Source organism: Sturnira hondurensis, unplaced genomic scaffold, assembly GCF_014824575.4.
Source record: "Sturnira hondurensis isolate 20B ecotype Veracruz unplaced genomic scaffold, ASM1482457v3 Scaffold0008948, whole genome shotgun sequence".
Taxonomy (NCBI): domain Eukaryota; kingdom Metazoa; phylum Chordata; class Mammalia; order Chiroptera; family Phyllostomidae; genus Sturnira; species Sturnira hondurensis.
The window spans coordinates 3,444,975-3,467,410 of record NW_028081579.1 but is presented as its reverse complement, the minus strand read 5'-3'; the positions used below and the strand labels follow the sequence as shown (position 1 = coordinate 3,467,410).

Sequence of the window (22,436 nt, the reverse complement as noted above, 5' to 3'; positions counted from 1 at the left end):
GGTTTTAATAGTATGAAGTGGCACAGAAGGTCAAGGCATTTCTGTGGTAACTTGAAAAATGTATCTACAAGAGATCACCCATCAGAAGAGTTAAATTTAAAAACTTTAGGGGTGGGGACTTCTGGTCAAGACACACTTTGCCTCCTCTCTCAACCACAAAAAGAATCACAACTAAATCTCAAAACAAACACAGAGAAGTGTCAAAAAAGTTGAACTGTGTGGAATCCGACAACAAAACATTTAAAGAAGCCACATTCATCCAGATGGGTGGAGAGGCCGAGACTGGTGGAGAGGCCGAGACTGGTGGAGAGGCAGAGACTGGTGGAAAGGCAGAGACTGGTGGAGAGGCCGAGACTGGTGGAGAGGCCGAGACTGGTGGAGAGGCAGAGACTGGTGGAGAGGCACGGTATGGCGCGGAGAGGCCAGGGCAGTGGGGGAACAGGCAAGGGTGATCCCTAATGCATGTGTGGTTGATAAAAATTGGGAGTGATACCTCGGGGAGGAGTGATACCAGCCTCAGGCCAGAATGCACAGCCCAGGGTTCCAGTGCCAGGAAGATAAATCCCCATAACTTCTGGCTATAAAAACCAGTGGGGGTTGGGGTGGCAAAAGGAACTGCTGTATTTTCAGGAAACTCCACTTAAAGGGTCCACTCGGTCTTAAAATGTATGCAAACCCACTCACTCTGGGATTCAACACCAGGGCCACAGCTAAGAGGGTGCCAGTCCACATATGGGGAGTGAGTAAAGTGACTGAAAATGGGGTGAGTGTCAGGCAAACCTCCAGAGGCCAGGCAGCAGTACAGTCCTCTCCCACAGCCCTCCACCGACACAGAACCACAAAGCTGTGAAGTGCATTGCCCTTCACTGGTGATTACCCAAGGCTCCACCCCACACAATTTATAGGTGCCTTTTGGACAATAGGCCATGCTACTAAGACAGGGAGTCAAAGCAGCTCTACCTAATACACAGAAACAAACACAGGGAGGCTGTCAAATGAGGAGGCAAAGAAGTATGGCTTGAATGAAAGAACAACAGCAAAAAAAAAACTAGAAAAAGAATGAAGCAAAATGGAGATAGCCAACCTATCAGGTGCAGAGTTTAAAACACTGGTAACCAGGACACTCAAAGAATTCCTTGAGTGTGGCAACAACATAAGGGAAGAAATGAAGGCTACACTAAGTAAAATAAAGAAAAATCTCCAGGGAACCAACAGTGAGGGGAAGGAAGCCAGGATTCAAATCAACGATTTGGAACATAAGGAAGAAATAAACTTTCAACCAGAACAGAAAGAAGAAACAAGAATTGAAAAATATGAAGTTAGTCTAAGGAGCTGCTGGGACATCTTCAAGTGTGCCAACATCCAAATCACACAGATGCCAGAATGAAAAGAGTTAGAACTAGAAATTGAAAACTTGTGTCAAAAAATAGTGAAAGAAAACTTCCCCAATTTGGTGAAGAAAACAGACATGTAAGTCCAGAAAGCAGAGAGTCCCAAACAAGTTGGACCCAAAGAGGACCACACCAAGATACATCATAATCAAAATGGCAAAGGTCAGGTCCAGCTCACTCATAGGTCGGCCTCCTGTACTTTCCTTTGCAAATGGGCTCCGTGGCCTGGCATCCCCCTTCCCACCCTTTGTGATTGTGTGTGAGGTTTCTGCCAGTCCACAAGCAAGAGCATGGCAGTCATCCTCTCCAGTGGCTTGCTCGTGGCTACCCATGACTACTGCCAGCACTGCCTGGGCTCCACTTCCAGTAACAGCTCCGCAGAAGTGCTGAGTGTCCTGCAGAAGCCATCCCCCCCAACCCTGTTCTCCCCAAAGCTGACCCAGGTCACTGGTGGGCGAGCTTCTTTTTTGGGAAGTCCATTCTCCCATTCACGGCCTCCATATTGGAATCTCCAGGCCTCCAGCAGAGTGATCACCTGTGACCTGGCTCAGGAAGCCATGAAAAAGCCACCTGGCAGCCACCCCAGCAAAGTCAACATCAGGCCTCCATCCTGAGTGGCCACCAGCAGCCACCAGACTTCTAGAGATGCTAGGCTCTTTTGAGCCCCTTCCCCTTCCCTCCTACCATTCCCCTTCCCCCTCCTCACCCCACCCTGAACACCAGGCAGACAGAAGCAGCCCCAGCTGGGTTCTTTCAGATCAAAACAGCAAAACACCAAAAAGGAAGTTGAGAGAACCCTGCTCTTTACCACTCAAGCCACACCTGAGTCTTCCTGACACCTTGTAACCGCATGCCTTAAACCAAGTGGGAAATAAACAATGAGCAGCTTGTGTAAAAAAAAAAAGCCAAAAGTAGAAGATAAAGAGAGAATCTTAAAAGCAGCAAGAGAAAAGCAGAGCGTTACCTACAAAGGAGTGCCCATAGACTATCGGCTGATTTCTCAGAAGAAACTTTGCAAGCAAGTATTCAAAGTGCTGAAAAGCAAGGACCTACAGCTTAGATTACTCTATCCGGCAAAGCTATCTTTGAGAATGGGAGGACAGCTAAAGTGCTTCCCAGAAAGGGTAAAGCTGCAGAAGTTCATCACCATGAAACCATTTTTATATGAAAGGTTAAAGGGATTTATTTAACCAAAAGAAGAAGATCAAAACTATGAACATTAAGAAGTCAACAGCTCTGACTTGTGTGGCTCAGTGGATTGAGCGCCAACCTGAAGACCAAAGGGTGGCTGGTTCAATTCCAAGTCAGGCCACATGCCTGGGTGGCAGGCTAGGTCCCTGGTGGGGGGTACACAAGATGTTTCTCTTCCTCTCTTTCTCCCTTCCTTCCCCTCTGTCTAAAAATAAATTTTAAAAAAGTCAACAAATTCACAACTATCAACAACTGAATCTAAAAAATAACAACAAACAAACAACAAACAAACTAAGCAAACAACCAGAACAGGGAGAGAATTATAAGTATGGAGATCATTTGCAGGGTTATCAGCCAGTAGGGGGAAGGAGGAGCATGGGGAAAAAAGTACAGGGATTAAAAAGCATAATTGATAGGTGCAAAATACAAGGGGGTATTAAGGACAGTATAGGGAATGGAAAAGCCTAAGAGCTTATATGCAGGACCCATGGACATGAACTAAGGGAGGGATTGCTGGAGGGAATGGGGGTACTGGGTAGAGGGGGCAAAGAGGGAAAATTGGGATAACTGTAATAACATGATCAATAAAATATACTTAAAAAATTTCAGGGATGGATATCTGAGCTGAATTATCCGGGCTTACTGTTTCAAGTTCTTATTTTATCTCTGTAGACATAGTCCCAAGTTCAGTAAAATGTGAAAAAGCTAAGTAGGTACTCTGTTTTATGAGAGCCTATTAAATTTTTCACTGATTTATTACATGCTTATTACAGATGCTTCCAATAGCTCAGAATGGTGCAAAGAAAAGTTGCTTTCCCTCTACTGCTGCTGACTTTCTCCTGCCTCTGGCCCACATCCATGCATGCACACACACAAGTGGCTCCCAATTTCCACTCCCCAGAGGCAATCTTTACAGACAGTTCCATATCAAATCAAACACTTCCAAAATGGACACACTGCAGGACAATGTATAGATTTAAAAAATATGTTAAATTAAAGAAAAATCTAGAATTATCCCGTGCCATTCAGGGTTGGTGAAATCTCCAGTCCCCTCAGAACAGGGAAATGGCTGAGGGCTGGGCGAGGGCGCTGAAACAATAGCCTTGTGAACACACTGGCCAGAATGCGCGGCTGGAGCCAGCCCGAAGCAGAGACGGAACACAGCCTTCCAGGAACACCACCTCCGCCTCATGGTTAACAACTTGATGACGTTCTTCAACATGTTTTAATGATTATCATACCTTCCTCTTCACAAAGGATTGATTTATTATGGTTTAAATTTAAAGAATACTGGTTTCCCAGTTTTGAATCAGGCTTAGATTACAGAACACATAAAATCAATGACTTTGTTCTAGGCAAGAAAAAGCAGTGTTCATTTAAGTGCAAAAGAAACAGTCCCGGGGAAAAATTCCTCGTGCAGTTCTCCACGCTCACTGCTCCCACCGCCCCTGTGCAACCTCTGCCCTTTCCTCAGCCCTGTCATCAGCACCGCCACAACGAACACTTCTATGGCACCTTAAAATGCACAAACAACTTTATACACTCCTTATTTTAATCCTCAAAAAATTTCATCAGGTGGAAAGAACAATAGCACCTCCTTCATCTGCAGATAAAAAACAAACACAAAAACAAACAACCTTGAAGCTCAGCACAGGGAAGTGATTGGCTCAAGACCATTCATTCTGTGCAGGTGTGCTAGCCCAGCTACACTGATGTCTCTTGAGTGACTGACTACACTTTCAGCTCGGAACCCTCCTCTCAGGCTCCAGGGTCCACCATCATACTCAACATCTGCACTTTGGACTTTGTTCCAAATGTGGTTAAACTTGGTTTCCAGACTAAGCTCATAATATTCTCCCATAAACTTTTTTCTCATTTGAAAGTTTTTTCTCAGTGACTGACACCACTATCCTTTCAGTTGTTCAAGCCAAAAACTTAGGCATCCTCCTTAACCACCACCCCTGCTCTCAATATACATATCGACTTCATCACCACATCCTATAGATTTCGCCTTCTGAAGATTTCTCAGATCTGTCCGTTTCTTATTGTCTCCATCATGAATGAACACGGTGGTCCAATACCCCCGCATCTCACACTGAAGACATTTCCATGTTACACGCTGCCTTTCCCTCGCCATTTTCCATGCTGCAGAGAGTAATTTCCTTATCGGGTAATTTCCTCTGCTTAAATTCTTTTGTTGGCTTCCCAGTGCTCTTCAGACACAGATAAGACTCCTCAGTGGGGCCTATAAGGGCCAGTAGGGTCTCTTCTTTGTGAACTGACAAGATGAATGAGCTCTTTCCAGTTTCAGAATACCATGATGTCATTGAAAAAAGGAATATTTAAGTTTCTGTTTTTTTGAAAAATAATGCATAACACTTAATGAGTTCATCAATTAACTGTAGAATGAAGTTTGCATTTGTGGCTATTTTTGAGTAACATATGGCCATATGTAAATCTTACTGATCTTTCTGAATTCCTTTCTCAAATATAACCAAATTCATTATATTATAACATATGCATTAATATACAGGCACAAATACTGGGTCCAACAAAAGTAACGCCTGCATGAGTGTGGTTGGTAGGGTAATAATATGGGTGTGATAATTTATAGTTTTAATTTGAACATTTCACCTAGAATGTCATAAGGTGAGCTTGAGTGTGATATTGTTATCTTACAGAATTACATGCTTTTGATTTTGTAATAAAAGGTTTTGTAATAAAAAGGAGGCGTTATTTGTGCCAGATCCTGTGCATGTAATGGAATGTACAGGATGGGGCAGAGGTGGGTTTAAATTTGTGAGTATATGAAATAGCTTATTCTTGTATGATTATTTGTTAATTATTGCATTATTTTCCACACAAACTGTAAATCCACTTTTGCCCCACCCTGTATAATAGGTATATAATATATGCAAATAATTATGCAATTTATTTCATTGTGTGCATCAAGCCTTTGGATAACTGGAGAAAGGGGGGCCCAGACGCTTCACCCATGTTGCATGGATTACTCCGCTAAGGGTCTGAAAAACAGGGTCAGCTTCACGGGCGTGCGACCTGTACAGTCACCAGGGCCTGCCCTTGGAAGAGCCCAGTGCTTGGTTTGTTGCCCTGCTTTGCTGTCTTGAAATTCTTAAGTTTTGAAAAGGGGGCCTCACATTTTTGTTTTGCCCTGGGCCTCACGTTGTTTAACCCATTCCAGCTAAAAGGGATCTTCGTGTGTTAAGAGTTGAAGTCTCTCAAGTCATCCAGGACCCTCAGATTTACTGCACTTTGTTTCTGTATTTCACCGACTGGACAGAGGAAGAGCTCTGCAGACCACCGGAGTCAGAATTACCAGTCAGTGGGGGGGTCTGCGTATAGCGGTCTATCAGAGATTTCAGACCAGCAGAACACAGGCTTCTACTCAATAAATGAGATTTCCAAATGCAGTGAAACCTGCTTTACAACTCGGGCTGGTGAGTGAGGTAATGCCAATTGATGGTTAACGCAGAACATGCCTTGGATTCAGCCGTTCCCATTCCTGAGATAAGCCCTGGCCTAGAATATGGGGAATCACTGGGCAAAGATAGGTCTAAATACTTTACTGAAGAGTCTGGTGACAGCCACATTAGAAATAATGTTATGACATAAAAAGTCCTTCAAACCTCTTGTATTAAGCAGAATGAGGACCTGAACCCTGGTGGGAAACTGCCTGCATGTGAAAAATGTTTCCCTAACTGCTGCCTTCCCTAATTGCAACTCCAGGATTGCAATTTTCATCGCAAGCAAGCAAATGATGGCGTGGAAGACTTGGTGCGAAAGGTCACAGATACTCATTGTAAAGCACATCATGTGCTACTTTTATCTTCTAGAAGTTGAAAGGCTGTTGGCATCCGTATGTTACCATTTAAAAGACAATGATTATTAGTATTTTGCTTCAAAAACAAAGAATCCTAGGAGAGCTTGTTTACTACTTGTCCTCATTAATTTAGGCCAATTTAAAGATTAATACCTAGGTAAGATTTAGATTTTAGGCTGACAGTTTCCCCCGTGAACTCAGAATTTATTTAGGATATAAAAAATTAAATTTTCTGAGAAAGTTATGCTTCTCAGATAGAAATTAAGTAATAACATAGATTCTAGAAGTTCCCCGTTAGGGGTAAATGGGAAGCACTCAGCTATGAAGGTACATTCTAGTATAACGTAATTGACATCAGACTTGGGTTCAAGTCTCTGCTTTGCTACTTACTGTGTGACCTTGGGAAAACTACTTGACCTTTTAAGCCTCACTTTCCAAATTCAAAACAGGGATAACAGCACTGAATAAATAAGGTTGATGTGAGCATCAAAGTGTAGAACTGATACAAGTGTTCGGCCCAGTGAGCAGGAAGTGATAAACACTCTATAGACGCAGCTAACATCATTGATAGGATTCTTCCTCTAGGATTTTAATCTATAAAATAGTTACCTTATTGGTAGGGATAATGTTTTTGACATTGTAGTAGAAGCCAAAATAAACCATGTTGAAAACTCCATGGCGTCCCAAAGTTGCGGTAAATCCCTTGTTGAGGCCCCGGAGGCCCAAGCCTTCCTTCTTAATGATGTGCCTTGCATAACTCATAGTGGAGGGTTGCTGCGGAGAGAGGGACAAAGCCAGAAAGATCATCTTTGGGAATGTGAAGCGGAGTAAATTCCTACTGAGCTACCCTTCAAGCCAGAATTATTAGGGATTGTTTTTTACAAACATGAACAATCAGGCCTAAATCCATGCTTTTAAAATTAGGAAACCCAAAAAGTAAACAAAATTGCATGTATAACAACAGCCTTAAAGGGAAGATTGTTGGCAAAGAAAACCATCTTTGGTGGAATTAGCGAAACTAATGTCATGTAATAACTATCACCACTTTCAACATGTTAATAGTTCTATCCAATTCTGGATTATCCACACAAATGGAGGGGATTAGCCATATGGCTACACTAGTAATCCATAACTGTGTATAATCCAAAAGGAATTTATATCTGGTTCCTGAATTCAGTGTGTCTACCTTTCTAATTATGTTTTCTAAAGCAAATGTTACATCGTCTCAACAGTTTAAACTGGTGCGAGGTTAGAAATAAGGCATGTCTCTCTAAAAATAAATAAATAAATCTTAGAAAAAAAAAAAGCAAGCCCTGGCTGGTTTGGTTTAGTGGATTGAGTGCCAGTCTGCAAACTGAAGGGTCGCCAGTTCGATTCCTAGTCAGGGCACAAGGCTGGACTGTGGGGCCAGGTCCTGAGTTGGGAGCATGAGAGAGGCAACTGATTGATGTCTCTCTCTCTCTCTTTCTCCCTCCCTTCCCCTCTCTCTAAAAAAATAAATAATATCTTACAAAATAAATCAGGCATGGATAAATAGCAGTTGACTGTAGACTTCCTCAAAAGTAACATGTATTACTCCCTATGATAAATGATAAATTGATAGTGTTGGGAGCACTGAGGTACCTTTAATTAATTCTTTTCCAGTCCTCTGGTTGGTTATCCAAGGCTGAAATACCTTGACTGCTGGATCCAGTCTATTGCTCCTTCTGGAACATGCTAAAGAGCTCTCTGTAGTTTTCCCTGAGGTTTCTAGTTTATTACAACGTCTTATGTGGGTTTTTAGAAAAGGTTGTTTCCTTTTTTGGAGGTAGAGTACAAAGGATATCTCTTCTTGTTAACTTTTCGATAGTAAAGAGAGAGAAATATTCAGCATTTATTTATTTATTTTGCCCATAAGGCAAGCGGCTGGCATGACATTCATTTATCGTGTCACAGGGGCAGGTTGCTGGAGCGGTCATGGCAATCTTATGCGCTTTCTGACTCCAGAAAGCATGTGTTTTCTTATCACGTGCAATTAAAGCTGCATCAGCAGAACAGAAGAGACCAAGTCCAATCAAGACTTTTTCCTCCAACGTGTATTTATAGCTATGCCATTAACACGATACATTAAATGAGCTTGTTTATATAGTAAATTCTATAGTTTTTGCTCATAAATGTTTTTAAAAGTTGAGTGTAGTTACAATTCTACACTCAACTTCATATTTTCATTTTAGAGGGTTAATTAACATAAACTATATCATGCTTAAGGAAACCCTTTTATGTCACATGAAAAAAATCACATAAGAACATGCCTTAAAACAATAAAATACATTTCACATAGGAAAACCCAAAATTCTCGGAAGGTTACAGTTCACTCTGTTTTACAGAATGGAACTTTTTTTGTTTTTGTTTGTGTTCTGGCAAATTGAGTATCAACCCAAATTGTTTGTTTTCGTTTTTAAAATAGAGGCGAGGATGAGTTGACCGGGAGTTTATTCCTGCGGGAGGGGCTCTGGAAGTGCTGAGCAAACTGCCAGGCATGGCTCTCTGGCTCTGAGGAAGGCAGCCCAGAGGGCAGAGGAAAGGAGACAGGGAGGCTCCCCTGGGTGTGGAGGGAGCAGGGCAGGAGGGAGGCCTCCTGGGTCTAGACTGGCGGACCTTGGCGCCCTCTGCATCTAGCCCAAGCTCCCTCTCCATCCTCGCCCAGTCAGAGGCGTCAAGTTTCAGGAAGATGAGAACTCACAGGCCACCTAGATTCTAGAGCAACAGAGGAACCAACAGCTTTGAATGAAAGTGCAGATTAACAGTTTTCTCTACATAAAACAGACCTAAAGTTGTTTCTGTTGTTTAAAAACCCTAGGGTGCTAAATTATCAGCATTAAAAGAGAAGACTTCTACTAGATCTTGGCGAAGATGAACAAATATTCAAATGACATTTATAGACGGTTGAGTGTCTGATTTTCACTGGCTTGGGTGTTAGGTGGTTATAAAGAAGCATAGCATGTGGATTTTGAATTCAAGTGCCTTGCTGAGTTTGAACTCTAGTTATGAATCATTAAATAAATCAAAGGGTAGTATAGTAGCTAGAAATAGTGGGGTAGAGCTAGACAGCCCCAGGTCTGGGTCTTAGCAACACCACTTGCTTGCCTGGGCAATTATTTTACTCTCTGATTTATCCTCACTTTACTCATCTGTGAAATAAGGATAATAATATAATCTTCTTTGTAGGATTGTTGTGATAAGTAAGTCAATGAACTTTGTCCTATGTAAGGATTCACTGTGTGCTAGCTGTTCATCACAAGAGCAATTATGTTGATAAAAAGGAGTTATAATAATAAAATAACAGGTAATTATTTTGTTAGTTGAAGACAATGACAATTCAAAGGGTGGAGGCTGTTTCAAGGTAGAGGAAGGACATGAATAACTAGCTTCTGCCTTCGTATTCCTTCTGACTATCCTTCCCCTGTCCCAGAGGCCTGGGCCCTTGTGACAAAGTGCAAAAGAACTGCACCCAGAATGCAGATCATAGGTCTGCTTCCTCTGAGGCCCAACCCCTGGGCTAGAGATCTCCTTCCAAGGTTAGTTCCTTACCCCAGAGGCTTGCCTCTTTGGAGCAGTAGATTCTGTAAATTGGCCTCTTCTCTATCCCTCAGTAAGAATCATAGGTGAGAACTCTTGCTTGATAAGTTTATGGACTGTAGAACAGAAGCAAGGCCGCCCAGGAGCAAAGGTTGGGAATGGAAAAAATGCTCATTAGCCTCCACCTCACATGGTTTACAACCTAGAGAGCACATTCATATATGTTACCAGGTACCTGGAATACAGTAAGTGCTCATCAGTATTATCCATTATCAGAGACTCTTAGTACTTTGTATATATTATCTTATTTAATCCTCTCAATGAGTGTGTGAGTTAGGTGTTATCATTATCCCCATATGACAGAAGGGGAAACTCATGTTCAGAAACTGGGCAAAGATGGCAGAGAGTCAATGATGACAGAGTAGTGTCAAGTGCGAACCGAGCTCCCCCTCACCTCCCCACAACTCCAAGTTCATACTTTTGTACTCTGTATGCTTCTACCATCCTAGCATATATGATTGCTTCTGTCAAAAACCCTGTAAGGTGGGCAGCAGGAATATTCTCCTCATTTTGCAGGTGAGGAAACCATGGATTGTTAAGTACCGAAATATTCCCAAAGTGAAAACACTGGTAAATGGCTTAACCAGAATTCTCCTTGTAATCCAGTGCTGTCCACAGTCTTTGGACTCATCCTTGTTATAGAGTAAGATTTTCAGAGCTTGATAATCCAACTTCTACAGGTAATAGATACATAATGACACAAATACATATTTTTTTCTGGCAGTTTGGGGCCTTGAGATTAATGAACATCTGAACTCTAATTCCTATATGAATTAGAACTGGGCTTCTCGCTTCATTCAGTGATATTGTACCATACACATGTAAGCAAATATGTAATTAGAAAGGCAAACCATGACTTCCACTAGGATGCCTAGATAGGAAAATGTAGAATCATTTTGACTAGATCTCTATAAACACAAGGAATTTTACTAAACTTATTTGATTACTGGGCTTCCATTTCAAAACCAAATAGAGACTGATTAGCATCGTCAGCCAAATGATTCCAATACTATCCAACCCAGCAAGTCACCCGCAGTTTGGCTTCCTTCCAATATTTAGATTCACTCCAATTTTCCTATTTGGTTACCAACTGTGGGCCAAATGGCATTCTAACTTTCCTAGATGTACCTTTTATTGACTGTATCAGAGTTGCACGGGTGGAAGAGCAATGGATTGGGATGCACCTAATATTGTGATACCACACTGCTTTCCATACCAGTTTATAGAAATCGCAGTTCACTGGTCCAGAAGGAACTCGGAGTCTTCTAAACTTTGATTTCTGCTATTGCCAACTGCTAATTCTGGGAACTCGCTGTTCCTTCATGCATCATTTACTCAACAACATCTATAGAGCACCTACCAGGTGTCATGCACTGTGCTAAGTGTCTAGTATAGTACTTGGCTCATATTCTGGAAACTTAAATGCTTTTTTTTTTGCTTTGACTTTTATTTGGAGAGATATGCTGATAAATTTTATATCTACCCATGAGAATATTCCATAATTATGAAATATGGAACGAAATTTCTGTTTTAAAAATCCTTAAGCAGCTTAATGAAAAGAGAAGATTCTTTGCCTACACAATGCTCCCAGGCCCCACCCTGGGGCACTGATTCCTTACTCTCCAAGAACCCAGCATTACCAACACATCATTGAGATGACTTATGGCAGCCTGAACTATTTTCCCTGGAGTTCTTCCACCAACTGACTGACCATAGCTGGCTCTGATTGACTGGTGAGATCACGGGCAGAGGTTTTAGGTGGCAGGCACTCTTCCCTGGGTCAACAGCTATCAGGGAATGGCCAGTAGGTGCAGGTGACGGGTGTGTGCCAGTGGGTCTCTCAGCCCCTAAAGCCAGGGGAGAGCTCTTATCACACCATGTCAAAACACAGCACGCTCCACATTTGTCCTTTTATTTGCTTTCTATGACAAGGCGAATTTTGTTGCATTTTAGAGTCAATTGAACAAGGGTGTTGCACTGGATTTCATCAAGCAGCTGGAAAGCAAACTGGATGAGACCTTCATACAATGAAGCAAGTGTCCAAACTTGGGTCCTCCGAAAAAAACACTGCTTTGTTAAAAAAAGAGAAGACCCAATTGCTACGCTAAAGTAGGGAAATACCCTTGCTCTTTGGGAGATAGATGATCACTTATGCTTTTCGTTACTCAAATTAAGTCTTGAAGCATTTTCATAAATTTGGGGAAAACCTCCCATTTATTTGAGAACAGAATGTAAGTGAAAGGTGAGGAATCTGGCTAGAAAATCCCACATTTGCAATTTCTTTTAGCTTAGATACGTCACTAATTCATCATTCCTGCTTATTTGAATAGGGCATGATTATGGACAAAAAACACCCAAAATATGATTACATTGTATCTAGAGTTTTACATTTGATAAAGTGGTCTATTTTAAAACAATCTGTGAGTGCAAAATGATTTGCTATAAACAAACTCTCCCACACGCTGAGGGGCAAAACTCCATTAACACCAGGCTGGTGCCAAATAACCGTCCCAGAGAAGCAGGGAGGAGGTGGCCACAGCATCGGGGCAAACAGTTCAGAGGAAACCAGCAACTTGGTTGCTTTCTCATGGGTCCAGAAACACTTTGGATTTTCTCTTAAGCTTCTCAATTAACCACACTTTGTCCCAATGAAAGCAGTGTGTCAGACCAGAAAGAGATCCCCGTGTTAACGATATTTCTTAGAGTCATTAACTTCCTTGGGCTTTATTTTTCTTATCTGTAAAATAGACATAAAGCCGCCCCCCCTGGGGACAATGGGAGGGTTTGAAATATCAAGTGTGTGTGAGCAACCATTACCACAGCAATGGGAATAGAGGGAGGCATTGGCAGAAATCATCAGTTATTTTTTCACTAGATAGCTCTGTATTGCTTGCGGAAAAAAAACATGTATTCCTTTTGTAATACAGGATGACATGAATTTTTTTAAAACCCAATAAAGGTAAAATCATGTAAGGCATGCCTCACAGTATCTGGCATGCAGTAGGTGTTCTGTAAATGGTAGCGATTACCGTTACTTCAAAGTCTCAATTCTGAAAGCAAAAATCTAGGGTTCCTGGCAGAGCTGAATGGAAGACTGAAGTGTATGTTCTGTAAATGATAATAGAGAGGCAACTTGGCTGCTGCTTTAGCTATTGTTAAAAGATAACTATAGGGATGGATTCATATACATAATTCACTTTCCTGCCCTCAAGAATCATAGCTGGAAACAAATAATTTATGTCCTGAATAGTTTCCAGACAGTGTTTCACATAGTAATGCAGGAAAAATGTGAACTTGACTCAATGCATGGTTTGTGAATGTGGACATGCCCTTGAAGCTGGCTTCTCACACTGTCTGTAAACACAGCCGCACACTCACTCTCTGCATAACTCAACTTCATCTTCTTGAAAGAGATGATCACAAAATGTAATCCTTTTACTCGCTTTATGTTGACTCTACAAAATATATCTAAGTTTAAGCATTTGTTAATTGCCTATGGAGAATATAGTCACCAAACTTTGTGATATCATACAAAATCTAATTGGTTTCTATTAGATTATTAAGCTCCCAGGATATAGTGTTTAGAACTGTATTTAGTGGGAATATCCAAAATCAGATTTTAAAAAACCTCTTATCTTTAAACATCTGATTAATAATGTATTTTCTATCTATTCATTGATCCTTAAAATTATATTCATAGAACATACGTAGAAGACTAATTATTCCTTCCCTGGGACAAACATCTGTAAAAACTGAAGAGAGGTAAAAGGGGCTTTTGCAATTTCCTAAAGGTCTAGTTTTACATTTGAGGGTGAGAATGATCATGTTCATGTGTAAAGCCGATACAAATGACAGACTCTAAAAGGAAAACCTGTGCCTCATCCACACATTGGAGGCCAATCCTATAGACCTCGAGGGAAGGAAAACAAAACCTGCTAGCCAAACAAGAACTTTGAAGTAGATTTCAAAGTAGAGAGAGAAACTGGGAAACAATTCATACAAGATTTTGCTTCTGGGGAGAAATTCACATTTGCCAGGCTAGCAGTGAGCATGCCAGCTAAACACCACTTGGCTTCACACAACTGATTCAAGACTTCCAGTTCTTATAAACATACAGATAAAAAACGATGCAACCACTGAAGAGGGGGAGACAGCTCCTATAAGGACAACGAGCTGCAAAGTCACACTTTGGCAAGACTGGATGTGCAGACCACCTCCAATGGCAAAATCCTTGGGCAAGCCTAGTCCTAAACCAAAGAGACTACAAACCAGAATGACACTTCGCCTGGGATGAGTTTGAAGGACGGGGAGAAACCTGGATCTATCTGGGTTTCATTTGAACATGTTTTTACACACACTGAACCAAGCCAGAGCATGAGAAAGCTATGATTACTCTGCTCCCCACAGAAGGTCAAGCACATTTAAATTAGAGACAAGTTTTCTTCTCTTTTTCCTTTTTTTTGAGATAGGTTTTGGTATTCACTGTGAATTTTAAAATGCTGGCGAGGATTCTGGTGTTGGAATTGGAGGAAGTATGGCTGGACTTACACTTTTTGGCTGATAAGTGGCAATTTAAAAAGTGGAGAAGAGACAAGCACACCGGCTAAAATACTTCATACAGAAGCCAGGAGAATATGAGAGAAGTATCAGAAATTGAATTAACCACAATTTCCTTTAAATTGTTAGACTAGTTTATGGCTAACCTGGGTGGGGAGACATATTTCATGGACAACATACTTCTGACTGGCTAGAGAATCAGTCCTGGACCACAGAGGGGAGAAGCCAGCGGCTGGAGTGCACAGAGCACCTGCCATTTCCCAGGAAATCCTGATGGGAACTGCGCTTGGGGCCCCAAGAACCTAACAGACGCAGCCTCTGTTCTCAGCCAATAATGCCCTGGAACCCCAGCTAGAGGGGTCCCTGTCCTGGATCTCATGCTTCACAGGGCCCCCTTCTGGCTCTCTGCCAGCAATACTCTCCCCACGGGGCTAAAGGGCTGTCTGCCTACATCCCACAGCCTCCTCTAGGCATGCTGGGCCCGGCAGTCCTTCTGCTCCTACTCCACCACTCTGCCATCCCCTCTAAGATGGAAGTGTAACATTGACAACTCTTGAGTTAGCCTGTCTTTCACTGAAGAGCCCCTGTGAATTGTAGCAACTTCTTAGGAAATTTCACGTTCGGAGGACCAATTTGTGACTCACCTCCTCATGCTGACAAAATAGGAAAATCCACAATTGCTGTGTAGCACTCAGGGTGTTTATACCTAGGAGGGGGGACACACTACCTAAGACACTCACAGTATCAACAGAACAGGAGTTATGTACGTGCAGAATAAACCTCTGGGGAAACTGGTTTGCTTTTCTTAAAGGTGTTGTCAAGCCATCATCTTGCACCTGTCTATCTACTTCGTGTTCCACCACAGCTGGTAGCTGCAATTGACTGAAAAGGCTGAGAGTGACCTTAGTTCACACCTCCATGTGAAGTGATGATGAAGGCTTGATCAAGAACCCACATTGATCTTATACAACTATTCCAGGGGGAGAATATCTTCACTGTGGCAGAATGCATCCCAAAGTGGCTTCTGATACATTTGGTTTCATCTCTCACTTCTGCGGCTGCATATGATAGTGGAAGGGCATCTGAGTTTAAAGACCTCATCAACAGGCACGGTGACTAGGCTGCCAGCCCTTAGGCCTTGACAAAGAATTCAGGCTCCCTGGATCACGCTGGCAGTTGAGAATGACCTAAAGAACAGACTGACCGTTGCTCTGTAAGTTGTTTTCACGCCTACACTGGAGTCAGCTGGGGCTGCTCACTGTTAACCAGGGCAGTATCTCAAGATAAATTTCTTTCTACTTAAACTTAAGGATTGATAAGATCGACTTGCATCTAGAAACAGTTGTCTTTGGTGAGGCATCTACCATGTACCAGGCGCTGTGCTAAGATCGTTGCATATAGCGTCACATTTAAATTCACATAAAAAGCATGTTGTAATAATAACCACTAATACTTATTAAACTGTTACTATACACCAGGCTGTATCAACAGCTTTACATACATGACTCTTTTAACCCTCATGACAGCATTTGATGTGGCGTTTACTATTATTTTTCCCCAACAAAAGAGGAACCTGGTTGAATCCCAAGATGGGCCAGCAAAGCCATTCCCGCCCAGACCAGCTGGGAAGCTTCCCCTCAAAGGCAGGCTTGATCGCAGCAGGGCTGTTGGAACATTTCTTTTAGGTCACTCACTTTTCTTCACATTAGTCTGTGTTTTCTAAATCTTCTAGGATGAACAACTGTTACTTTGTAGAGTAGAAGTTCACAAAGCACTGAATCCATTCTCACGTTAAACGTTCCACTACACAAAGATATTCTCTCAAATTCTTGCTTTTCTCTCTCCCACCTTAATCTCTTTTTCAGAGGTATCCAGTGAGAAGTTTGTATGAATTCCTCTAGACCTACATTTTCTTATAAGGACGGCACTACCCACATTTGGCTATTCAGAACTTGAAATGTCATAGTTCAAATTCAAGTGTGCTTATAAGTAGAACATACACATGAGATTTAAAGACTAAGTATGAAAATAGAATATAAATTATTTTATATCATTTTTAGAGTGATCACATGTTGAAATGATAATATTTTGGGTATACTGGGTTAAATAAAATAGAGTACTAAATTAATTTCATCCGTTTCTTTTTACCTACTTTAATATAGCTACTATAAAATGCGGCTAATGTTGCATTTCTATTGGGCAGTGTTGGTCTATCATTTTAATACATTTATATGCTTATATGTATACACAAAAATACATAGTTATTTTAGTGTTTTCTAACACAAATATGTACTCCCTTTATACTTGGATTCAACCTCTTTTCTTTAAAAAAGTGTAATTTTCAAATGCATTGGGCATTAAATTAATTTCTTTCTTCCCCTCTTTCTTTTTCTCTTCCTCTTCCCCTACTCCACCCCCACCTCCCCAACACTTCTTGACAACCTACAAAGCCCTAGAGTGAAGAAAGCAATAAGCATTCCTGGCCGTACAGATGCTGAATTGAGCACACCTAATGTTTGGATGAATTCAATCCAGGTTCAGATGAACAATAGGGTATCCCCTTGGTGGATAAAAGAAAGTGCTAGTCATTGGGGAAAGGCTCTGGAGTTAAAGGGTCCTAGACAAAAAACACAAGAAATGGCTTCATTGCCAAAAGCGGTGGGTAGTTCATTTAAAGTGACCAGATCCAAATTTGCAATTCTTATGCCATCATCTCTTTCACATAATTTTCTGCAATAGGTACAGTCCCGTTCCTTCATGGTGGGTGACTATGTACTAGCAACTACTTCCAATTTGATCAGTGTTGCCTGTAAAGTAGCACCTCAGGTCAGCTACCGAATCCTGATAGTCACTGAATGTGGGACCAGTGTGATCCCTGCTTTGCTAAGTTGAAGTAATACTGCAGATATTTTACAATGTACCTCATAGCTTTTACTGTGTTTAGTAAATATCTGACAATGAATCCAGTTCAGTGGCTTATGCAAAAGAAATGATCCCAAACCAATGCCCCTTTCTTCTCCACTTGAAAAATGGCAGCACATACATAAACAGTTTACACAGACTGCACGCGTACAAATGAGCTGGGAACACATGTACATGCAGCATTTTTGTGTCGGGCTGGGAGGGTGTTTCCCGAGTTCTAGCAAGGCCTCAACACATGCAAAACATTCACAGCTCTTACTTGGCCTCAGTGTAGAATCTTGCTGAGGGCAGAGGAAAAAGAAGAGAAGAGTAGGCATGAGCAGAAGTGCTGTGATAACTCATTATTTTCATTCCTGAGAGCGCTCCTTGGTGCTTGTCCCACCGGGTCCCTCTGGTTACAGGTTGCCTTGATAAAGGATGCAGTTGAAGGCCTGTTTATTCCTTTGCTTACTCATTGTTTGTCTAAGACAAGCTTCCCAACAGGTAAAATGAGGGACTGGATTAGGAGCTCCAAAGTTTTCTTCTAGCTCATAATTCTCCCTGTCTAACAAGTCAAATTTTCCGTGAGCAGATTCCATGGGGGCTGTTTTAAATGCTCCATGATAGGCCATTTGAAAGGTGTTTCTTTCATTTCCTCCTATTCCTCATCATTTCCCCCCATCAGTCAAGGAAGAATAGAAAGAAAGCAAACAGAAACAAAGACTAGGGTAATACAAAGATTTTCAATCTTTTCTGAAATGCTATATATCACTGCAATTAAGACAATCATTTGAAACTTAAAAGGAAAAAGAATATCTCCTTTAATTAGGATTGACTTCAACTGAGTAGATACCATCTGCTGTAGCAGACTAACCCTGTCTGCCTTGGGCCTGGGCTGCTACAGGTGAGTGGGCTCCCCCGGCCCCCACCTCTCCTTTCCCACACCTCTGCTCAAGAAGCTGCCAGGGAGCTCTCAGGCAGGAAGTGGGGTGGGAGTGACGGGGCTCTCCACCCACTAGCAGCTGCTTAAGTAGTAGGCAGGGGAACTTCTCCATGGAGAAATTCAGGCCAGCAGCTACTCCAATTTATACCACATGCTACCCAGTTGTGGAATTAAATTAAAATGCTAAGAAAGGACCTGGAATACAAATCCCCTTATTTTTTCTCTACCTTATACTTGGCTCCCAGAAGAACAAAGCAAGAACAGTTGGACTTGGTGGTTTAACAGGAATTATTAGGCAACTGGAAGGAAGCGAAGTCAGTACACACCAAGGGAAGCTGTCTTCACAAAACATCATGTACCAGTGATTAAATGTCAAGACCCATCATTGTCCAAGTGGTGATATCTCTACAGGTTTAGTAACATGCTCATTCTGATTTAACCCAAAGACAAGCTTGACAGATTATCAGAATCTCTGGGGGAGGGCCATGGGTGGAGTAGGAAAAGGATTGAGGTAATTTTTTTAATGATTTCATAATTTTTGTTCTCTTTTTTCATTGTTGTCAAAGTACAATTGTCTTTGTTTCCACCCCCACCACTCCCCCCAATCTCAGCCATCCCCACCTCCCACCCTCAGTCCTACCCTCCTTTCGATTTGTCCATGTGTCCTTAATACATGTTCCTTGATGACCCTTCCCCCTTTCCCCCCATTATCCCCTCCCACCTTCCCTCTGGTTACTATCAGTCTGTTCTTTAATTCAATGCCTCTGGTTATATTTTGCTTGCTTGTTTGTTTTGTTGATTAGGTTTTACTTATAGATGAGATCATATGGTATTTGTCTTTCATTGCTTGGCTTATTTCACTTAGCATAATGCTCTCTAGATCCATCCATGTTGTCATGAAGGGTAGGAGCTCCTTTCTTTCTGCTGTGTAGTATTCCATCATATTTTTTTTAAGAAACAGAATAATATTCTAACCCCAGTGGTTTTTGCTGCAGTCTATTCTAGCATAATGTAAAATAGAAGTGTTGCAAAATGCAGGGAAAACATTTCCAAATAAGCCATTATACATTACACTAGAACTCTAAAGTAAAAGTGTGTAAACATGTGTTTGTCCCTCAGACTTGAATGTGTTTTTGTTAGCATTTTCTTTTGGGGAGAAATTTGACTTTTCCTATGCTGCTTCCTTACCAATAATTTTCTGTGACTTTAACAAGTGAATAAGAGCTGGGTTCATACTTTTTTTATATACACTTAAAATGTTTGTTTTTATAGTCTCAGAAAAATAGGAAAACCTTAAATCATTACCTCTGCAAATTTGTTCCGATTGGCTTGCAAGCCAACTTTTACTACCTCAAAAGGGTTAACCACGATGGCTTCTGTTAGTCCAGATCCCAGTCCAGCAATGGCAAATGTCTAGAAAAATCAAATCAGTCAATACTTTAAAGCAAGTTATCATGTGCACTGGGTAAAGCACCCTACTCACAACACTATGTAGCCTAATGTTATGATGAGAATGGAGAAACTTACATAAATGCACCATATACCATTACTAAACAGCCTTAGTTCTTGATTAGATGCTGACAATTCATGAAGAAGAAATTACAGAAGCCGCAAACCACATCCTAACAATTCAAAATAAAATGTCAAAGCCCCATCAACAATGACTTTTTCCACTCACGAAAAGAAAGGTTGTTTTACTGATTTAAGGTGAATACTAAAATGTCTGCACATGTAACAATTAAAAGAGAGTTTGGCTTGTAAAAGGAGAGCTTCGGTTTAAAACATCTACTTAAATACATTTATTGAGCAGATTAAAGAATTCGAGGAACAGAACCACAAATAGTGTTCCTAAACAGCAAAATTTTGGTTAACCAAACAGTATAGCTGAACACATTTAAATGTATAGCCATATTCTTAGATTCACTATTTTAGCCTATTATCAAACAAAAAATTATTTTTTATTCATCCCTTCCCTATTTTTAAAAAACCGATCATTGTCCTATTCTTTTAGACCCAGAAGCCAAGGAATGAGATCAGAAATGACTAGATTGTACTGAAGGCCTCAGCTAAAATATAGAACATTATTTGATCTCTGTTAAGAATTTCTGCAGTAGGAAAGAACAACTTTCTAGATTTTTTCCCTAAGCAGAACACTTAAAGAGTTTTCAGAAAATCCTTATCAAAATAACCACAATGATAAAACACACCAGAGAGAGAGAGAGAGAGAGAGAGACAGAGAGACAGAGAGACAGACAGACAGACAGACAGAAACAGAGAATGAAAACAATATTAAACAAAGCCTTAAACCTGCAAAACAGATGTGGGGAAAAAAAAGAATTCTTTAGTGCTGACACTTTAATTCTAGAAGAAGAGGTAGTACTGTGTACAACTAAGAGGAGAAAAAGCACAGATAACTCTTACTAGGTAGTCTTTAATTTCTTCAAAGTAGGAGACTAAAAGAGAAAGGGAGAAAGGATGTTTCACGGCCATAGCAGTGGAGGAAAGTCCAGATCCAGGAGGTCCGGGTTTAAGTCTCGGTTCTGCCGTGCACCGGCTGATGTAGACCAGAGCTGCCACGTACATCAGTTTGTGCACAGTGGTGTGTGTGGAGCCTGAACTCCGGCCTGCTGCAACTTGGTGTCATAAGTCACTAAATCTTTTATAAGCCACAGCTTTCTCATCTGTAAAATAGAAACAACAGTATCTAACCTCCCTACCTCAAAAGGCTACATGAGGGTCAAAATCAGGTGTGAAAGCCTGTTGTAAAGTGCTACACAGAAACAATTCTTACTGTTGCACATACAGATGGACAGGAAGAACAGCTTTGGACCCAGATTCCAGGAGAGAGGGAGTGACTAATGATGCTTTCCTTTCATGCCCCTTCATTACAATTTTAAACATCTTTGTATAGGGTAACAGACCAAGTATTCTATTCACGTATCTCAGACTTCGATCATGGAAGCCAAAAGCAGGGAAAAAAAATACTAGTCCCCAACTTTTCTGACTGAAAAAGCTAAAATCCAGATGTTCAGGTTTTTATTACTACATACAATCTTCCAAGCAATTCACTTTTCTGTTCTATAAACTCAGCTACATTTGCTGTCAGAAATAGCATTCAGCAGTCCCTTGTCAAAAGAATTGATCAGCTATCAGCAGATCATATTACTTAGACTGTTCCAGAGACCAGCAGTAACTGTCAGGTTCCCAGTCTCCTAGGCTTTTCATGTGAGAGCACCAGGGGATATTTAATGGCTGTTTAAGTGTCTAACTGTATCAAAAAAAAAAAAAAAAAAGAACACAAAAAAACCCTGGAATAAATGAGTTCAAGAGAAGGGGAAAACTGTATATAGTTTGCATGCATTCAGTTGCGGTGGCTGGAGTGGCCAAATGCTTTTCTGTTTCAATTCCCAGGAGAGCCAAAGGAACTGTATTTCTCACATGGCACCAATGCTCTGCACAGGAACAGCCAGCTGGCCCTCGGGAGGCCGTATTTTATTGTCTTTTGCTAGAAAGGCTTTTAATTCTCTTTCTAACAAGATATTTCCAAGGTTAAGAATGACATTACAGGGAAACACAGAGGAATTAAAAAATAACTTAGGGCTCACGCTGCCACTTCTTTTATGCGAGGCCACACCTCAGAGCCACCTTTTTGGGTAGGAGGCTGGACAAGAGGTTTCTTTGTCATAACATTAAGCCAGGCTATTAGTTTTCTTAATAGGATCCTTCCTGTAAAAGGGACATGCATGACTTTTTTAAATAACAGATACTTCTTGGACAGTCTTCTTGGCAGAGTAAATGTTCTGAAATGAACCTTTACAAGTAAAGTCATTAAAGAATTGAAGCTCAGAACACTACCTTTTGGGTTAAGTTTTGAGGTACACGTCACCAGGAAAACGGGAGCATTTTTCAGTTGGAGAGCCAGTGAGATTTGACTTTGTTTTGTTTTAAAGATTTGAAGGGAGAGATCAGTGCATTTGCTCTCTCTGGAGCTCCC

The 22,436-nt window shown here is 41.2% G+C and overlaps 1 protein-coding gene, 1 long non-coding RNA gene and 1 pseudogene across 5 annotated transcripts in view; 2 read left to right on the top strand and 1 right to left on the bottom strand.

Annotated features, from left to right (window-relative positions):
• The window catches only part of SLC25A21 (solute carrier family 25 member 21), a 496,567-nt gene that overhangs the window by 23,389 nt on the left and 450,742 nt on the right, over positions 1 to 22,436 (bottom strand). For 2 of the 4 annotated variants that reach the window (XM_037056431.1, XM_037056432.1), the window contains 2 exons: positions 19,748 to 19,855; positions 7,033 to 7,197 (listed from right to left, as the gene is read on the bottom strand). In XM_037056431.1, coding sequence (XP_036912326.1) covers positions 7,033 to 7,197; positions 19,748 to 19,855 — 273 coding nt within the window. The remainder of the gene's footprint in view (positions 1 to 7,032; positions 7,198 to 19,747; positions 19,856 to 22,436) is intronic. The other 2 variants (XM_037056434.1, XM_037056433.1) reach the window with 2 other exon arrangements.
• On the top strand, positions 1,561 to 20,969 carry LOC118993921 (uncharacterized). The gene is made up of 3 exons (XR_005067968.1): positions 1,561 to 1,648; positions 15,973 to 15,977; positions 20,959 to 20,969. It is a non-coding gene; the product is annotated as an uncharacterized LOC118993921 (long non-coding RNA).
• On the top strand, positions 1,669 to 2,104 carry LOC118993920 (pancreatic progenitor cell differentiation and proliferation factor-like; annotated as a pseudogene).